This window comes from Dipodomys spectabilis, unplaced genomic scaffold (genome assembly GCF_019054845.1).
Source record: "Dipodomys spectabilis isolate Male_0828 unplaced genomic scaffold, ASM1905484v1 ptg000145l, whole genome shotgun sequence".
Classification (NCBI taxonomy): domain Eukaryota; kingdom Metazoa; phylum Chordata; class Mammalia; order Rodentia; family Heteromyidae; genus Dipodomys; species Dipodomys spectabilis.
Window position 1 is genome coordinate 8,281,860 of NW_024870822.1, and position 11,733 is coordinate 8,293,592.

The 11,733-nt window shown below is 44.8% G+C and overlaps 1 protein-coding gene across 1 annotated transcript; it reads left to right on the forward strand.

The window, feature by feature from the left end:
- Positions 1–8,015: 8,015 nt before the first annotated feature.
- On the forward strand, positions 8,016–11,528 carry Kcna4 (potassium voltage-gated channel subfamily A member 4). The gene has a single exon (XM_042691656.1). The coding sequence runs from the start codon at positions 8,345–8,347 to the stop codon at positions 10,304–10,306; it is 1,962 nt and encodes a 653-aa protein (XP_042547590.1). The 5' UTR covers positions 8,016–8,344; the 3' UTR covers positions 10,307–11,528.
- The last annotated feature ends 205 nt before the right edge of the window (positions 11,529–11,733 follow it).

Consider the following 11,733-nt stretch of genomic DNA (forward strand, 5'->3'; position numbering starts at 1 on the left):
AAGATATACTTATCTCCAATTAATAACCAAAATGCCATAAATAGAGCAGTGGCTCAAATGGTAAAGTGCCAGCCTTGAGCAAAGAAAGCTCAGCAATAGTGCCCAGGCCCCAAGTTCAACTGCACAATTCCAGAGTGTGGTCTTTAGCCACCCCCTTCCCCGGGCCCTCCCCCCCAAGCTACATGTATTGGACTTGCTTGGTGAACAGAAGCCTCTTCATTTGTTCATTTGCTTTCTGCTTGGGTCAGATATAATGCTACTTGCTCAGGACATAGCACCTGTTTTTATTGTTCCAGGAGGTTGTTGTGGAGATAAAGGAGGAGTAAAATGAATACCACAATTCACTATGGACTATAATCTTCCAAAAGAATGAAAACTCTGAGAATGTACTCTTAATATCCCACAAGTCCCCCTAGCCTGATTTGTAAAAAGAAAATTGACGGCCCTTTGCCCATTCTACATAAACAAAAGCTTCTGAGAGGGAGCCAGAACATTTGTGCCACCAATGAGAGACTTCAAAGCCAAGAATAAATTATTTATGGTACTAGGTTTATGTGGAGGTGGGGAACTTGAAGACTTTTGAATAGTTGATGACTAAGAGAGGCAAGAAAAAATTCCTCTTCAAAGAAAACTGAGTTTGGGGATTCAGTCAAGGTAGATTTTTGTTGCTCATGAGGAAAAAAAAAAAGACTTTTTGCTGACTATGTGAGTTTCTACAAATCTCTAAGAGAATTTCACAAGGAGAGAGAGAAATGGAAAAAACCCTTTTATCAAATGAAATTATTTAAATGAATCAAGGAGTTAAGTGTGTGTGTGTATGTGAGCACGCACGCATGTGTTTTCTTCCCAGTGGTGCCAAACCTACCACATCATTATTAGCTGCTTTTGCTTTGTTCCTGGAGCTCAATGTGCTTGTATATTCCCCATGGTAGCTATTCTAATTGTCACCATTCTTCAGACTTAATCCCCTTATTTGTTTCCTCCAGGTTAGACACATTTAAAAATCTTTCCACCCCAGGAGCACTATTTGCATACCTCTATAAACTCAGGAACCTCTTAGTTTATGATCTGCCTATGCACTAGCATGTGTGAACACATTTACCATGTGGTTGCCATGTTTTTACCATGAAGCATGGAGTCTGTGCACATTGTAAAGTAAGATAATGCCTATTTCTGACCTATAATAACTGATATACTTCAAGCAAATTACCTACCTAACCAATGTAAACTTCAAATTCCCTTTCTATTAAACAGTGATAGTAATAGCTCCTGTCATTTGAAGCAGATGAAAACTGAACCATACATTCAAAGAACTTAGAATAGAGCCAGTTTCTAGTTGCACACTAGGTAGCGTTATCTATCTTAGTCAAGTCTTCAATACCTATTTATTGTATCTTCATGAGAGTGGTCTTTTTCTTAGGTGCATTCTTGCTGTGTTTCAATAATTCCTATTCCTAATCTCTAAGAAATATAGATAGATATAAAGATTTTAGACATTTTAAACTTGAAAATTCTCTGGGCTATAATAGGAACCGATAGTTAATAGTATGTGACAGGATAATAAATGATCATAAATCTGATCCAGTTAAGAATGTCCATTTTTCGATATAACTGCTATCTTTAGACCATTATTCAATCTCATTTTCAGCTCTTTGAAAGCATTCCATAGCTGCTCTGGATTGAGCACACAAATTGCTTTGGGGAAACTAGTCTGAAGATCCTACCCTTCAGCTCTGCCTTCTATTGTCCCAAGACATCTACGGTGAGCCATGAGTAAACACAAATTATCTGCTTCTGGTATGTATGAAACTGCACAGTGGCTGCACCACACTGTGGAGGTACAGAGATATTTCTAGCCTGTGTACATAATTGTCTTTTAGTTTTGGAGAAAATCTACCCTTCCTTTTTGCTAGCACAAACTGATAGAGAATTAATTGGAGCTAAGAGCTTCTCCAGAGAGTCTCACAGGTCTCTCTCAAGCACTCTCTCTCTCTCTCTCTCTGTTCCTCCAAACTGCAGTAGAATCTTAGGAGTCACATGTCCATTTGCTCAAGCTGCATTAGCTAGAAGTTAGGTAAAACAGAGGACGCTATGCCTGGTTCTTGTTTTCCTCTTTCTTTTCGCACTGATTACAATTCAGAATTTTGCCCCCCCTCCCATTATTTAAAAAGATAAGCAGCAATGAAAAAAACAGTCCTCCAGGTGTTCGCTGAGCCAAAGGGACTAGGTGTGTGAGCACAGGGTATATCTATAATTCAGCTCAGGAATATTTCCTTTAATAATTAATTGAGCACCACAAAAGGAGGAGGCCCAGTAGGGCCCTGGAACAAAGCTGTCGCCAATGGACAGCAGTGGCCATCCAGTGCCAATTGGCCAGCCCAAGGTCCGATTTGCTCCAGTGGTGCGGGACTGTTTGGTTGGCTCATCAAGTGGAGCAGGGACACATGCTGTGCCCTGAAACCTGGTCTCACTGTCACTTGGGCTTCTGGGCTTCTGGTAGTGGCTCTGTGTGTGTGTGTGTGTGTGTGTGTGTGTGTGTGTGTGTGTATGTAAATTCATGCTTCTTACCCTGAATCTCTTTTTCTTATGGATTTATGAGACTTGAATCTTTAAATCTGCATCAGAAATATTCCACAAGGGACCCTTTAAGCAACCTGCAAGACCATTCCTAGGTGAAATGTCCCTTGCTGAGGGCACACTTGATGGCCAGGACAGTGGGGGTGGTATAGAATACTTTTCCTTTCTTTCTTCCTTCTTTCCTTTCTTTCTTTCTCCTTCCTTCCTTCTTTCCCTTTCTTTCTCTCCTCCCTTCCTCCCTCCCTTCCCTCCCTCTCTCCCTTCCTTCCTTCCTTCCTTCCTTCCTTCCTTCCTTCCTTTTTTCTTTGGTGTGGGTCCTGGGGCTTGAGCTCAGAGCCAGGATGCTGTCCCTGGGCCTTATTTTTGTTGTTCAAAGCTAGTATTCTACCACTAGAGCCATAGCTCCACTTCCAGGTTTTTGCTGATTAATTGGAGGTAAGAATCTCAGGATTTTGCTGCCCCATTGGCTTTGAACGGTGATTCTCTGTTCTCAGCCTCCTGAGTAGCTAGGAATACAGTGGTGAACAACCAGTTTGTGTGTGTGTGTGTGTGTGTGTGTGTGTGTGTCTAAATGGAGGTGATGATGATACAGTTGAGGTCCTGGGCTAGAGACCTCCTGGCAAGTAGTCAAACCTCTGGCTGAATAATTTCTTTTTGCAGCAACAGTTTTCTAGAGGGCTCTTGCCCTGGCTCCCAACGCTTTCAGCCAGGAGCTCTCTAACCCCTGGTCACGGCCCATTCTCCCCTCCTAGGATTTCTGTCTGGAGAGCCCTAGCCCTGGGCGGGGTTCCAGTTCTGACAAGTGCTCCATCTCCCAGATCTCGCGCGTTTCAAGTCGGTGGTCTCCCCATGGGCGAGGCCCGACCTAGGAGCCCAGGTTCCACAGACTCCAGGGTGCAAGTCAGACGGAGGCGGAAATGGGCCACACTCTGAGGGGCAGCCTTTCCAAAAGATACCCTGGGCCTCGGACTCCACACATTCTCTTTGAGGGGAGCAGGGAGGATGGGGTGCCAAGAGAGACCTAGAGAAAACAGGTCAGGGATGGAGAAGAGAAGACGCCCCCCACCCCACCCCACCCCACCCCACCCAAAGCATCCCGTTTCTCACACTGCACCCTCTCCACCAGTTTGGGGGCACCTGGCTGGGCTGTCTGCGGGACTCTCGCAGCTCCAATGGGGACACCACTCTCCCTCTGGGATTTTGCTCCTTGCCTCTGGGAAGCCACAGCCAAATGCTCCGGGAATCTTTTCCAGGAAGCTTGGGAGTCTGGGGGGGGGGGGGTGGAGGGGGGAGAGAGGGGCTGGGCTGGAGGGCGGAGAGTCGGGCGGCATCGTGACTGCGCCCGCCCCACCGAACCCGGAGGCTCCCCAGGAGACAACCCTGCACGCCACACCCTCGGAACGGCCCTGGCCCCGCCCCCGCCAGGCGCGATCCTGGGCAGGGGAGGCGTGTGCGGCTCCCACAGCCAGCCCAGAGACGCAGAGAGGGATGGAGATCGGAGGAATTCAAGCTTAACAAGTGATCGCTGCTGTCTAGGATTTGTGTGTGTGTGTGTGTGTGTGTGTGTGTGTGTGTGTCTTGACTTCCTTTTCCAGTCCTGTGCTGCCGAACTCCAGAGGAACAAGGAGTCTTGGGTGGGTGGAGGGGGGGTCTTCCTTGGGGCAGCTCCGATCCTGCCCCCTTCCACCCTCCTCTATTTCCCTGGCTTTAGAAACCAGGACTCCGTGCCCACCCTGACGAGGCCACAGAACTTGTTCCGTGGATATTTTGTTCCACCTGCCAAACCCCAGTGATTTCTGTCCCTCCCCCGTCCCCCGTCCCCCCCCCTCCCGTCCCCCCCACCCTCACCGGACGATTCCTTCCCCTCCTCCAGCTGTTGCAGCTAGAGTGGGGAAAACAAACCAGCGGGGAATTCTCTCTATTTTTATTTTTCGTCCCTCCTGGGAACGGTAAGTATTGATACCTTTCTTCTTCTCTTTGGCTGTTAAAGAAACTGTGGACATTTGAGGGATAGATAGATAATATCCAGAATGTGACAGAAGGGCATGAATGGAAGGCGGTTAAAAATAAACCAGGAGGTGGGAGAAGGGAGGTGCAGATGCTACGCGGCGCTCCAGGGGCCAGCCCCTGGGATGGGGTGAGTGTGTCCTGCTTAACGTGCCCGAGCAGCGAGCGGGAACCTAGGGCTGGAGGCGAGGGCGCAATTAAAAATGTCGTTCCCTAATGAGGTGGGCTTTAGATTTCGCCTCATTTTGCCTCGTCTCAGGCTCACAGGCTCCTTTCCTGTCGGGAACAACTGGGGAACGGTTCTGTGTGGCTGCCTCTCCCAACATTTGGATTTGCGTGCGTTTTCCGAGCGTTTGAGCAACCCACCGAGACTGTATAAATGGCGTGCATGGAAAGTGTATGTTTCTCATGATGTTGGCCCTTCTGATTCTTTTTTTTTTTTTTTTTAATTTTCTGTCCTCTGTTCTCAGAGAATGTTCAGGTACCACCCTAAAACAGTTGCAAGAATTAGCAACCGGAGATGAAAACAGCCTCCTGGTTGGGGAGGTGAGAGGAGGAGGGGCAGGATGCTGGGCTTGTGTTTGGAAGGACCAGCACTGAGGAATGGGTAGGTAGTCTGCCAAATCCTGTCTGTTTTACAGTGTTTAAGACGAAAGAAAAATTCCCTGTAGAGGTCTCTCCTATCAACTCTTGTCAATAGATATTCTTCTAAGAAAACCTTGTGAAGAAGAGGTTTAAACCAGTCCTATTTTGTGGAGGAGCAAGGGTGATTTTGTAAATCTTCTCTTCTCTTCCCTTCTCTTCTCTTCTCTTCCCTTCTCTTCTCTTCTCTCTCTTCTTCCTTCCTTTTTCATGAATAGTGAGGTAACCGATAGCCAATTAAAAGGAAGACAGCTTTTTGAGGGGGTAGGGACACAAACTACCAAGCCTACATAAGTAAATAAACAGAACATAATTTCGTGCAGAACAGAAAGAGGGCAAGTTTATATTTGCCTTTGAGTTGATGGTGAATTAGAAGATCTTTCTAATTTTTGAATTTGTGGGAGTCACCTGGGTGGGAGAAGTGTGTGTACAGTATGCAAATAGCTGCACATTTCAATTACACCATGGATTTATTTAAAAGATGTATTATAGTGTTATAACTGTTTGGAGAAGTTTGGGGAAAAAAAGTGAACAACCACTCCACCTCTTTGGCCTGTGTAAGTCTTTAAAGGATCTAAGTCCCCACACTGGACAGTGAATATAACGATAGGGCACTTTTGTAAGTAAAGGAGTTGGAGACCTCCTGTTGGTAAATAGTTCTGAGTACAAGATGATGTTAGGAGTCAGGCAAAGGAGATGGAATGTTACATGCGATACTTTCAGGGGAATGTTTTCTAGAGTTTATGTCTCCATCTCTCCTCTTGCTCTAGGAGAATGTGTATGATTGAGACGCTCTGTTTGTCTTTTCCTTTCGGGTCACTTCCTAACACTTGAGCATGTTTCTGTGGCAAGGCTAACAGGTTCATCAAGGAGCAGCAGGTAGTCAAGAGCTGAATCCCTTAATGGCTTCATAAAGCCATTTCTCTTACACTTCCCAAGTACTTCCAGTAATAGAAGCTGGTGGATGCTCTGAATTCTGTCATCATCCTCTCCAGTTCTCTGGAAATTCACTTTCTGCATTCTTAGAAGTCCTCATAGATAGAGTAAATGAAAGAAGCAAGAGGAGGCAGGAGATAGGAGTAGGTTTTATAGGTGCTGGCTGAGAAGACGAATTTGTGAGACTTGAGAGAGAGCAAACTAAGGAATAGTGGGTGGTAATGGGGCAGATCTGGACTTCAGGTGACATGTGATCAGAAAGTGGGAGATTAGAAATAAAGATAGTGAAAACTGGAGAAATGGGAGATACAGTTTATTAAAGGGGTCATGTGTGGTAGACTAGGAAGAAAATTCACATAAACTAGGATTTAAAAGCTAGATAGTTCTATCACAAGAGTGTAATTAGAGCCATTGATGTGAACATGGAGAAACTACAGGGACAGAGGGTGATTACTAAAGATGTGGAAACTGGAATTAGCGCCTCGGTAGTGGGTGGTAGGGAGCATTCAGGAATCAGGAGAAGAAAAAGCAAGGACTTGGTTTAGGGAATCAATGAATGTCCACTTAATATAGTCATTGGTGAAGGTCAGAATGCCCCAGATGTCCTCTCATTCTATCTATTTATTTCTATCTACTCGAGACAGAAATAACCCTTTGGGGATGGGAAGATGAACAATAAGTGCATAGGTTACTGTCATTATTCAGAGCTGATGTATTTTTTTTTGCCATCCTTTATTCAAGGCAGTATGGTATGCTGTCAGTACCTACTACCTCATTTGATACTGTCAGAGGTGAGAAGGAGATGGTCATTTTATATTATCTACACTTTGTACATAATATAACTTGAAGCTCAGTTAAGTAGCAGAGTCTATACTAATGATCATTGGTGTTTTGTTTTGTTTTTTCCCTCTTGTTGACTTCCCTAATCCTGAAAGTAGGAATGGGTGCTTAATTCAGAAACATTTTATGAGAGGAAATTAAACAGAATGTCTTGAGATAAATGGATGATAGAAAGAATGATAAAGTTCCAGCATTATAGTATGGATGAAGAAAATTACAACCTGACGTTGGTGAAGGGAGAGAGGGAAGCAGTATCCATGTGGGTGGAGAAGAAGAGTAATTGAGTTACCATGAAAAAATGGGCTGATGGAAGGGAAATAATAACCAAAGAAGAAGGGAAAAGAGATGGTGGGGGTGAAAAATTTAAGAACAACCTGCTCCTCCCGTACTCTTGAAAATGTACGCTCTCTTGCTGTGCATTCTATGACTTGTCTGAGGACCAGAGAAGAAAGTGTATATGAAGTGAAACTCAGTTTGCTCTTTATGATTTGAATCCTCTTTTTGTTTTTCTCCTCTGCTTGTTTCCCATCTGTTTTTTTTCAGGTGAAGTACTTCTTCGGCATGATTGTAGCTGAAGGATGCTCTGCCTTTCCTTAATTTCTATGGAGACCTCAGAGCTGGGTTTGCCTCTGCTGACACCTCATCTTGCATCTTCTCTACCTCCCAAGGTCTTTGCCTCTACCTACAGTTTAGCACTGCCCTTGGGTTCAGGCAGCCTTTGAGGAACTTAAAGTTAGAGCCTGGAGAATCATACTGATAGGCTTTGAGCAGCAATGGCTGGACATACATTAAGCTACATCTTAATATGGGTCAATCCATCACTACAAGGCAAGTGCTAAGTCAGCCTAAAGAAGCATTTTCATTTTATTTAAATTTGATGGGCTGGGATTTGGACAATTTTCATGGCCGAGAAAATATCCTTCCATTTTTAAGCACAACTGCTGACTATCAGAGGCTTGCTGCCTTTAAGTTCAACGGTATCATCACTGACCACCTCCCAGATATCGTTTCAGAGGTAAACTTCTACCCCCCACACATAGGCTAACTGGGGAAAGCCAACACTTTTGTGACTTAGGTTGGAGGAGCACTAGACTATTTATCTAGACTAGCCAAGCTGTGGCGAGCAATGTTGCATCTCCGAGGAGAGCATGGGGCGTGCTGATTTAAAAACAGAAAATGCAAAGCTGGACTCAAAATATCCTTAGTCTTCCAAGCAATCTGCTTAAAGGTTCCAAACTTACCTTAATTTGGTGAGCAAAAGAAGCTTGCTTGCCCTATTTTCTCTTTCTTCGTCTTCTTCTCCTTCTACAACCGGAACCAGCCATTTCCCCGAACCGCCACCATGGAGGTGGCCATGGTCAGTGCCGAGAGCTCTGGATGCAACAGTCACATGCCTTATGGTTACGCAGCCCAGGCCCGGGCCCGGGAGCGAGAGAGGCTGGCTCATTCGAGGGCTGCTGCTGCGGCAGCTGTGGCCGCTGCCACGGCTGCCGTGGAAGGCAGTGGGGGTTCGGGTGGGGGACCCCATCACCACCACCAGACACGTGGGGCCTGCACCTCTCACGACCCTCAAAGCAGTCGGGGTAGTAGGAGGCGGAGGCGACAGCGGCCCGAGAAGAAGAAGCTCCACCACCGGCAGAGCAGCTTTCCCCATTGCTCGGACCTGATGCCCAGTGGTTCAGAGGAGAAGATCCTGAGAGAGCTGAGCGAGGAGGAGGAAGAGGAGGAGGAGGAGGAGGAGGAGGAAGAGGAGGGAAGGTTTTACTACAGCGAAGACGACCATGGGGATGAGTGCTCCTACACGGACTTGCTGCCCGAGGACGATGGTGGCGGCGGTGGCTACAGTTCCGTCCGCTACAGCGATTGCTGTGAGCGCGTGGTGATCAATGTGTCCGGCTTGCGTTTCGAGACCCAGATGAAAACGCTGGCCCAGTTTCCAGAAACCTTGTTGGGGGATCCGGAAAAGAGGACTCAGTATTTTGATCCTTTACGCAATGAGTATTTCTTTGACAGGAACAGACCCAGCTTTGACGCCATCTTATATTATTACCAGTCAGGAGGCCGCCTGAAGAGGCCAGTCAATGTCCCCTGTGATATCTTCACGGAGGAGGTGAAGTTCTATCAGTTGGGAGAAGAGGCCCTGCTCAAGTTCCGGGAGGATGAAGGCTTCGTGAGAGAAGAGGAGGACAGGGCCCTGCCAGAGAATGAATTCAAAAAGCAGATTTGGCTTCTCTTTGAATATCCAGAAAGTTCCAGTCCGGCCAGGGGCATCGCCATTGTGTCCGTCCTGGTCATCTTAATCTCCATCGTCATCTTTTGCTTGGAAACCTTGCCTGAGTTCAGAGACGACAGGGATCTTGTCATGGCACTGAGTTCCAGTGGGCACGGTGGGTTGTTGAATGACACCTCCCCCCATCTGGAGAATTCAGGGCACACCATATTCAACGACCCCTTCTTCATCGTGGAGACGGTCTGTATTGTGTGGTTTTCCTTTGAGTTTGTGGTCCGCTGCTTTGCTTGTCCCAGCCAAGCACTCTTCTTCAAAAACATCATGAACATCATTGACATTGTCTCCATTTTGCCTTACTTCATCACCTTGGGCACGGACCTGGCCCAGCAGCAAGGGGGTGGCAATGGTCAGCAGCAGCAGGCCATGTCCTTTGCCATCCTTAGGATCATTCGTCTGGTCCGAGTATTCCGGATCTTCAAACTTTCCAGACACTCCAAAGGCCTACAGATCCTGGGGCACACCCTCCGAGCCAGCATGCGGGAACTGGGCCTTCTGATCTTCTTCCTCTTCATCGGGGTCATCCTCTTTTCCAGTGCTGTGTATTTCGCAGAGGCCGATGAACCCACTACCCATTTCCAAAGCATCCCGGATGCATTTTGGTGGGCTGTGGTAACCATGACAACTGTGGGCTACGGGGACATGAAGCCCATCACCGTGGGGGGCAAGATCGTGGGGTCCTTGTGTGCCATTGCTGGTGTCTTAACCATTGCTTTGCCAGTGCCAGTGATTGTCTCTAACTTTAACTATTTCTACCACAGAGAGACAGAAAACGAGGAACAGACGCAGCTGACACAAAACGCAGTCAGTTGTCCGTATCTCCCTTCTAATTTGCTCAAGAAATTTCGGAGCTCTACTTCTTCTTCCCTGGGTGACAAATCAGAGTACCTAGAGATGGAAGAAGGAGTTAAGGAATCTCTATGTGCAAAGGAAGAACAGTGTCAGGGCAAGGGGGATGACAGTGAGACAGATAAAAACAACTGCTCGAATGCAAAGGCTGTGGAGACTGATGTGTGAATCACTTTCTCCACCTGCCACTGCCCCCTCCCCCAGCATCTCCAAATATATTTATGCATAGAGTACAGTTATGAAAATGAAATATGCAAATGATTTCAGTGCATACAGTAGTATGCCATTTAATGGTAATACATGGCATAATTGTTACTAAATTTGTATGACATATCCAAAAATGATCTTGGAGAAGAGGGAGGCTTAAATAGGAGCAAATCTATCTTTATATTTTTATTAGAAGGCAAGAATTTTGCACATTACCTGGAAAAGATGTTAATAGTAAAGATGGTTCCATGGAACGTGTGTGTGTGCGTGCGCGCGTGTGCGTGTATGTGTGAATGTGTGTGGCATGTGTATGTCTGTGTAAGTAAATTGTCAACATTGTTGGTAATTGTGAAGTAATGGGAAAAGTTGGCATTTTGAAGTATTTACTATGTAAGAACTAATGAATTTGAGCAGTCATTTATCAGTGCTTTAATATCATCTCCTATGTCTTTGGATTCTGTAGTTGTTTTTAAAATGTTGTAAAAATTATTGTGTAGAAAAAAAGAGAAAGTAAATTATTTAATAGAATATAGGTCACAATTTTATCTTGGATTTAATTAAAGTTTATTTTTAACTGGAAATTAACTTTTAAAGAGGCTGCAGGGGCCTTTAGAAAATGATTATATTTTATTATTAATTTTGAGAAGATTTAAAAGCAAATGCCTAACATTCTGGAAGAAATGAAATTGGAGAAAATGTAACAAATTCTGTTCACAGGTTACAGGACTGGAATTTTTTCCCCATTTGTACTACTTTATATGCTGAAGAAGGAGAGAGACTTCATACTGTGAATGTTTACTAATGTATCAGTTCAATGACAATCATTGAAAGAGTGATTTCTTAGTCTTATTTTATTGTTCTTTGCATTCTGTGAGATTAACAACCACACAGTTAACAGCACATGATTCTCTCCTGTTTTAAAAATCAAAATAACTGATCTACAAAGGGACTATGGAGTAAAATTCAGCAAATGAATAATTTGAAATTGATCTGTTAAAATAATGCTTCAGAAACCATACTATTTTAAGAATTTTTCTGCCTTTTAACTCCAGAATAATTTAACCAAAGTTAATGCATGCACTGAAAGTATTCTTGAAGAAATAAGATGCCCAGCAGCTATCCTGATTATGGCTTCAGATCTTTCTATTAAACGTGCAATAGAAATGCTAGATTTTATTAAGTTCATTTTTTTCTGTGTGCGTGTGCAGCTGCAGAAGATCAGAATGTGGGAATTCACCTCAGAGTTTGGCATTCTATTTGCTAAAATGAGTATGAGAAAGAATTGGGTCAAGACATCTGGTTCAATCATCCTTATCACATGTATTAAAGGATTATATGACTTTTAAAAAGATGCATTTAACTTATAAGTTGTCCTAGAATGTGAGGTA

Excerpts from the sequence above, each read along its gene's own strand:
- Kcna4 (XM_042691656.1), top strand. The coding sequence starts at position 8,345 with ATGGAGGTGGCCATGGTCAGTGCCGAGAGCTCTGGATGCAACAGTCAC.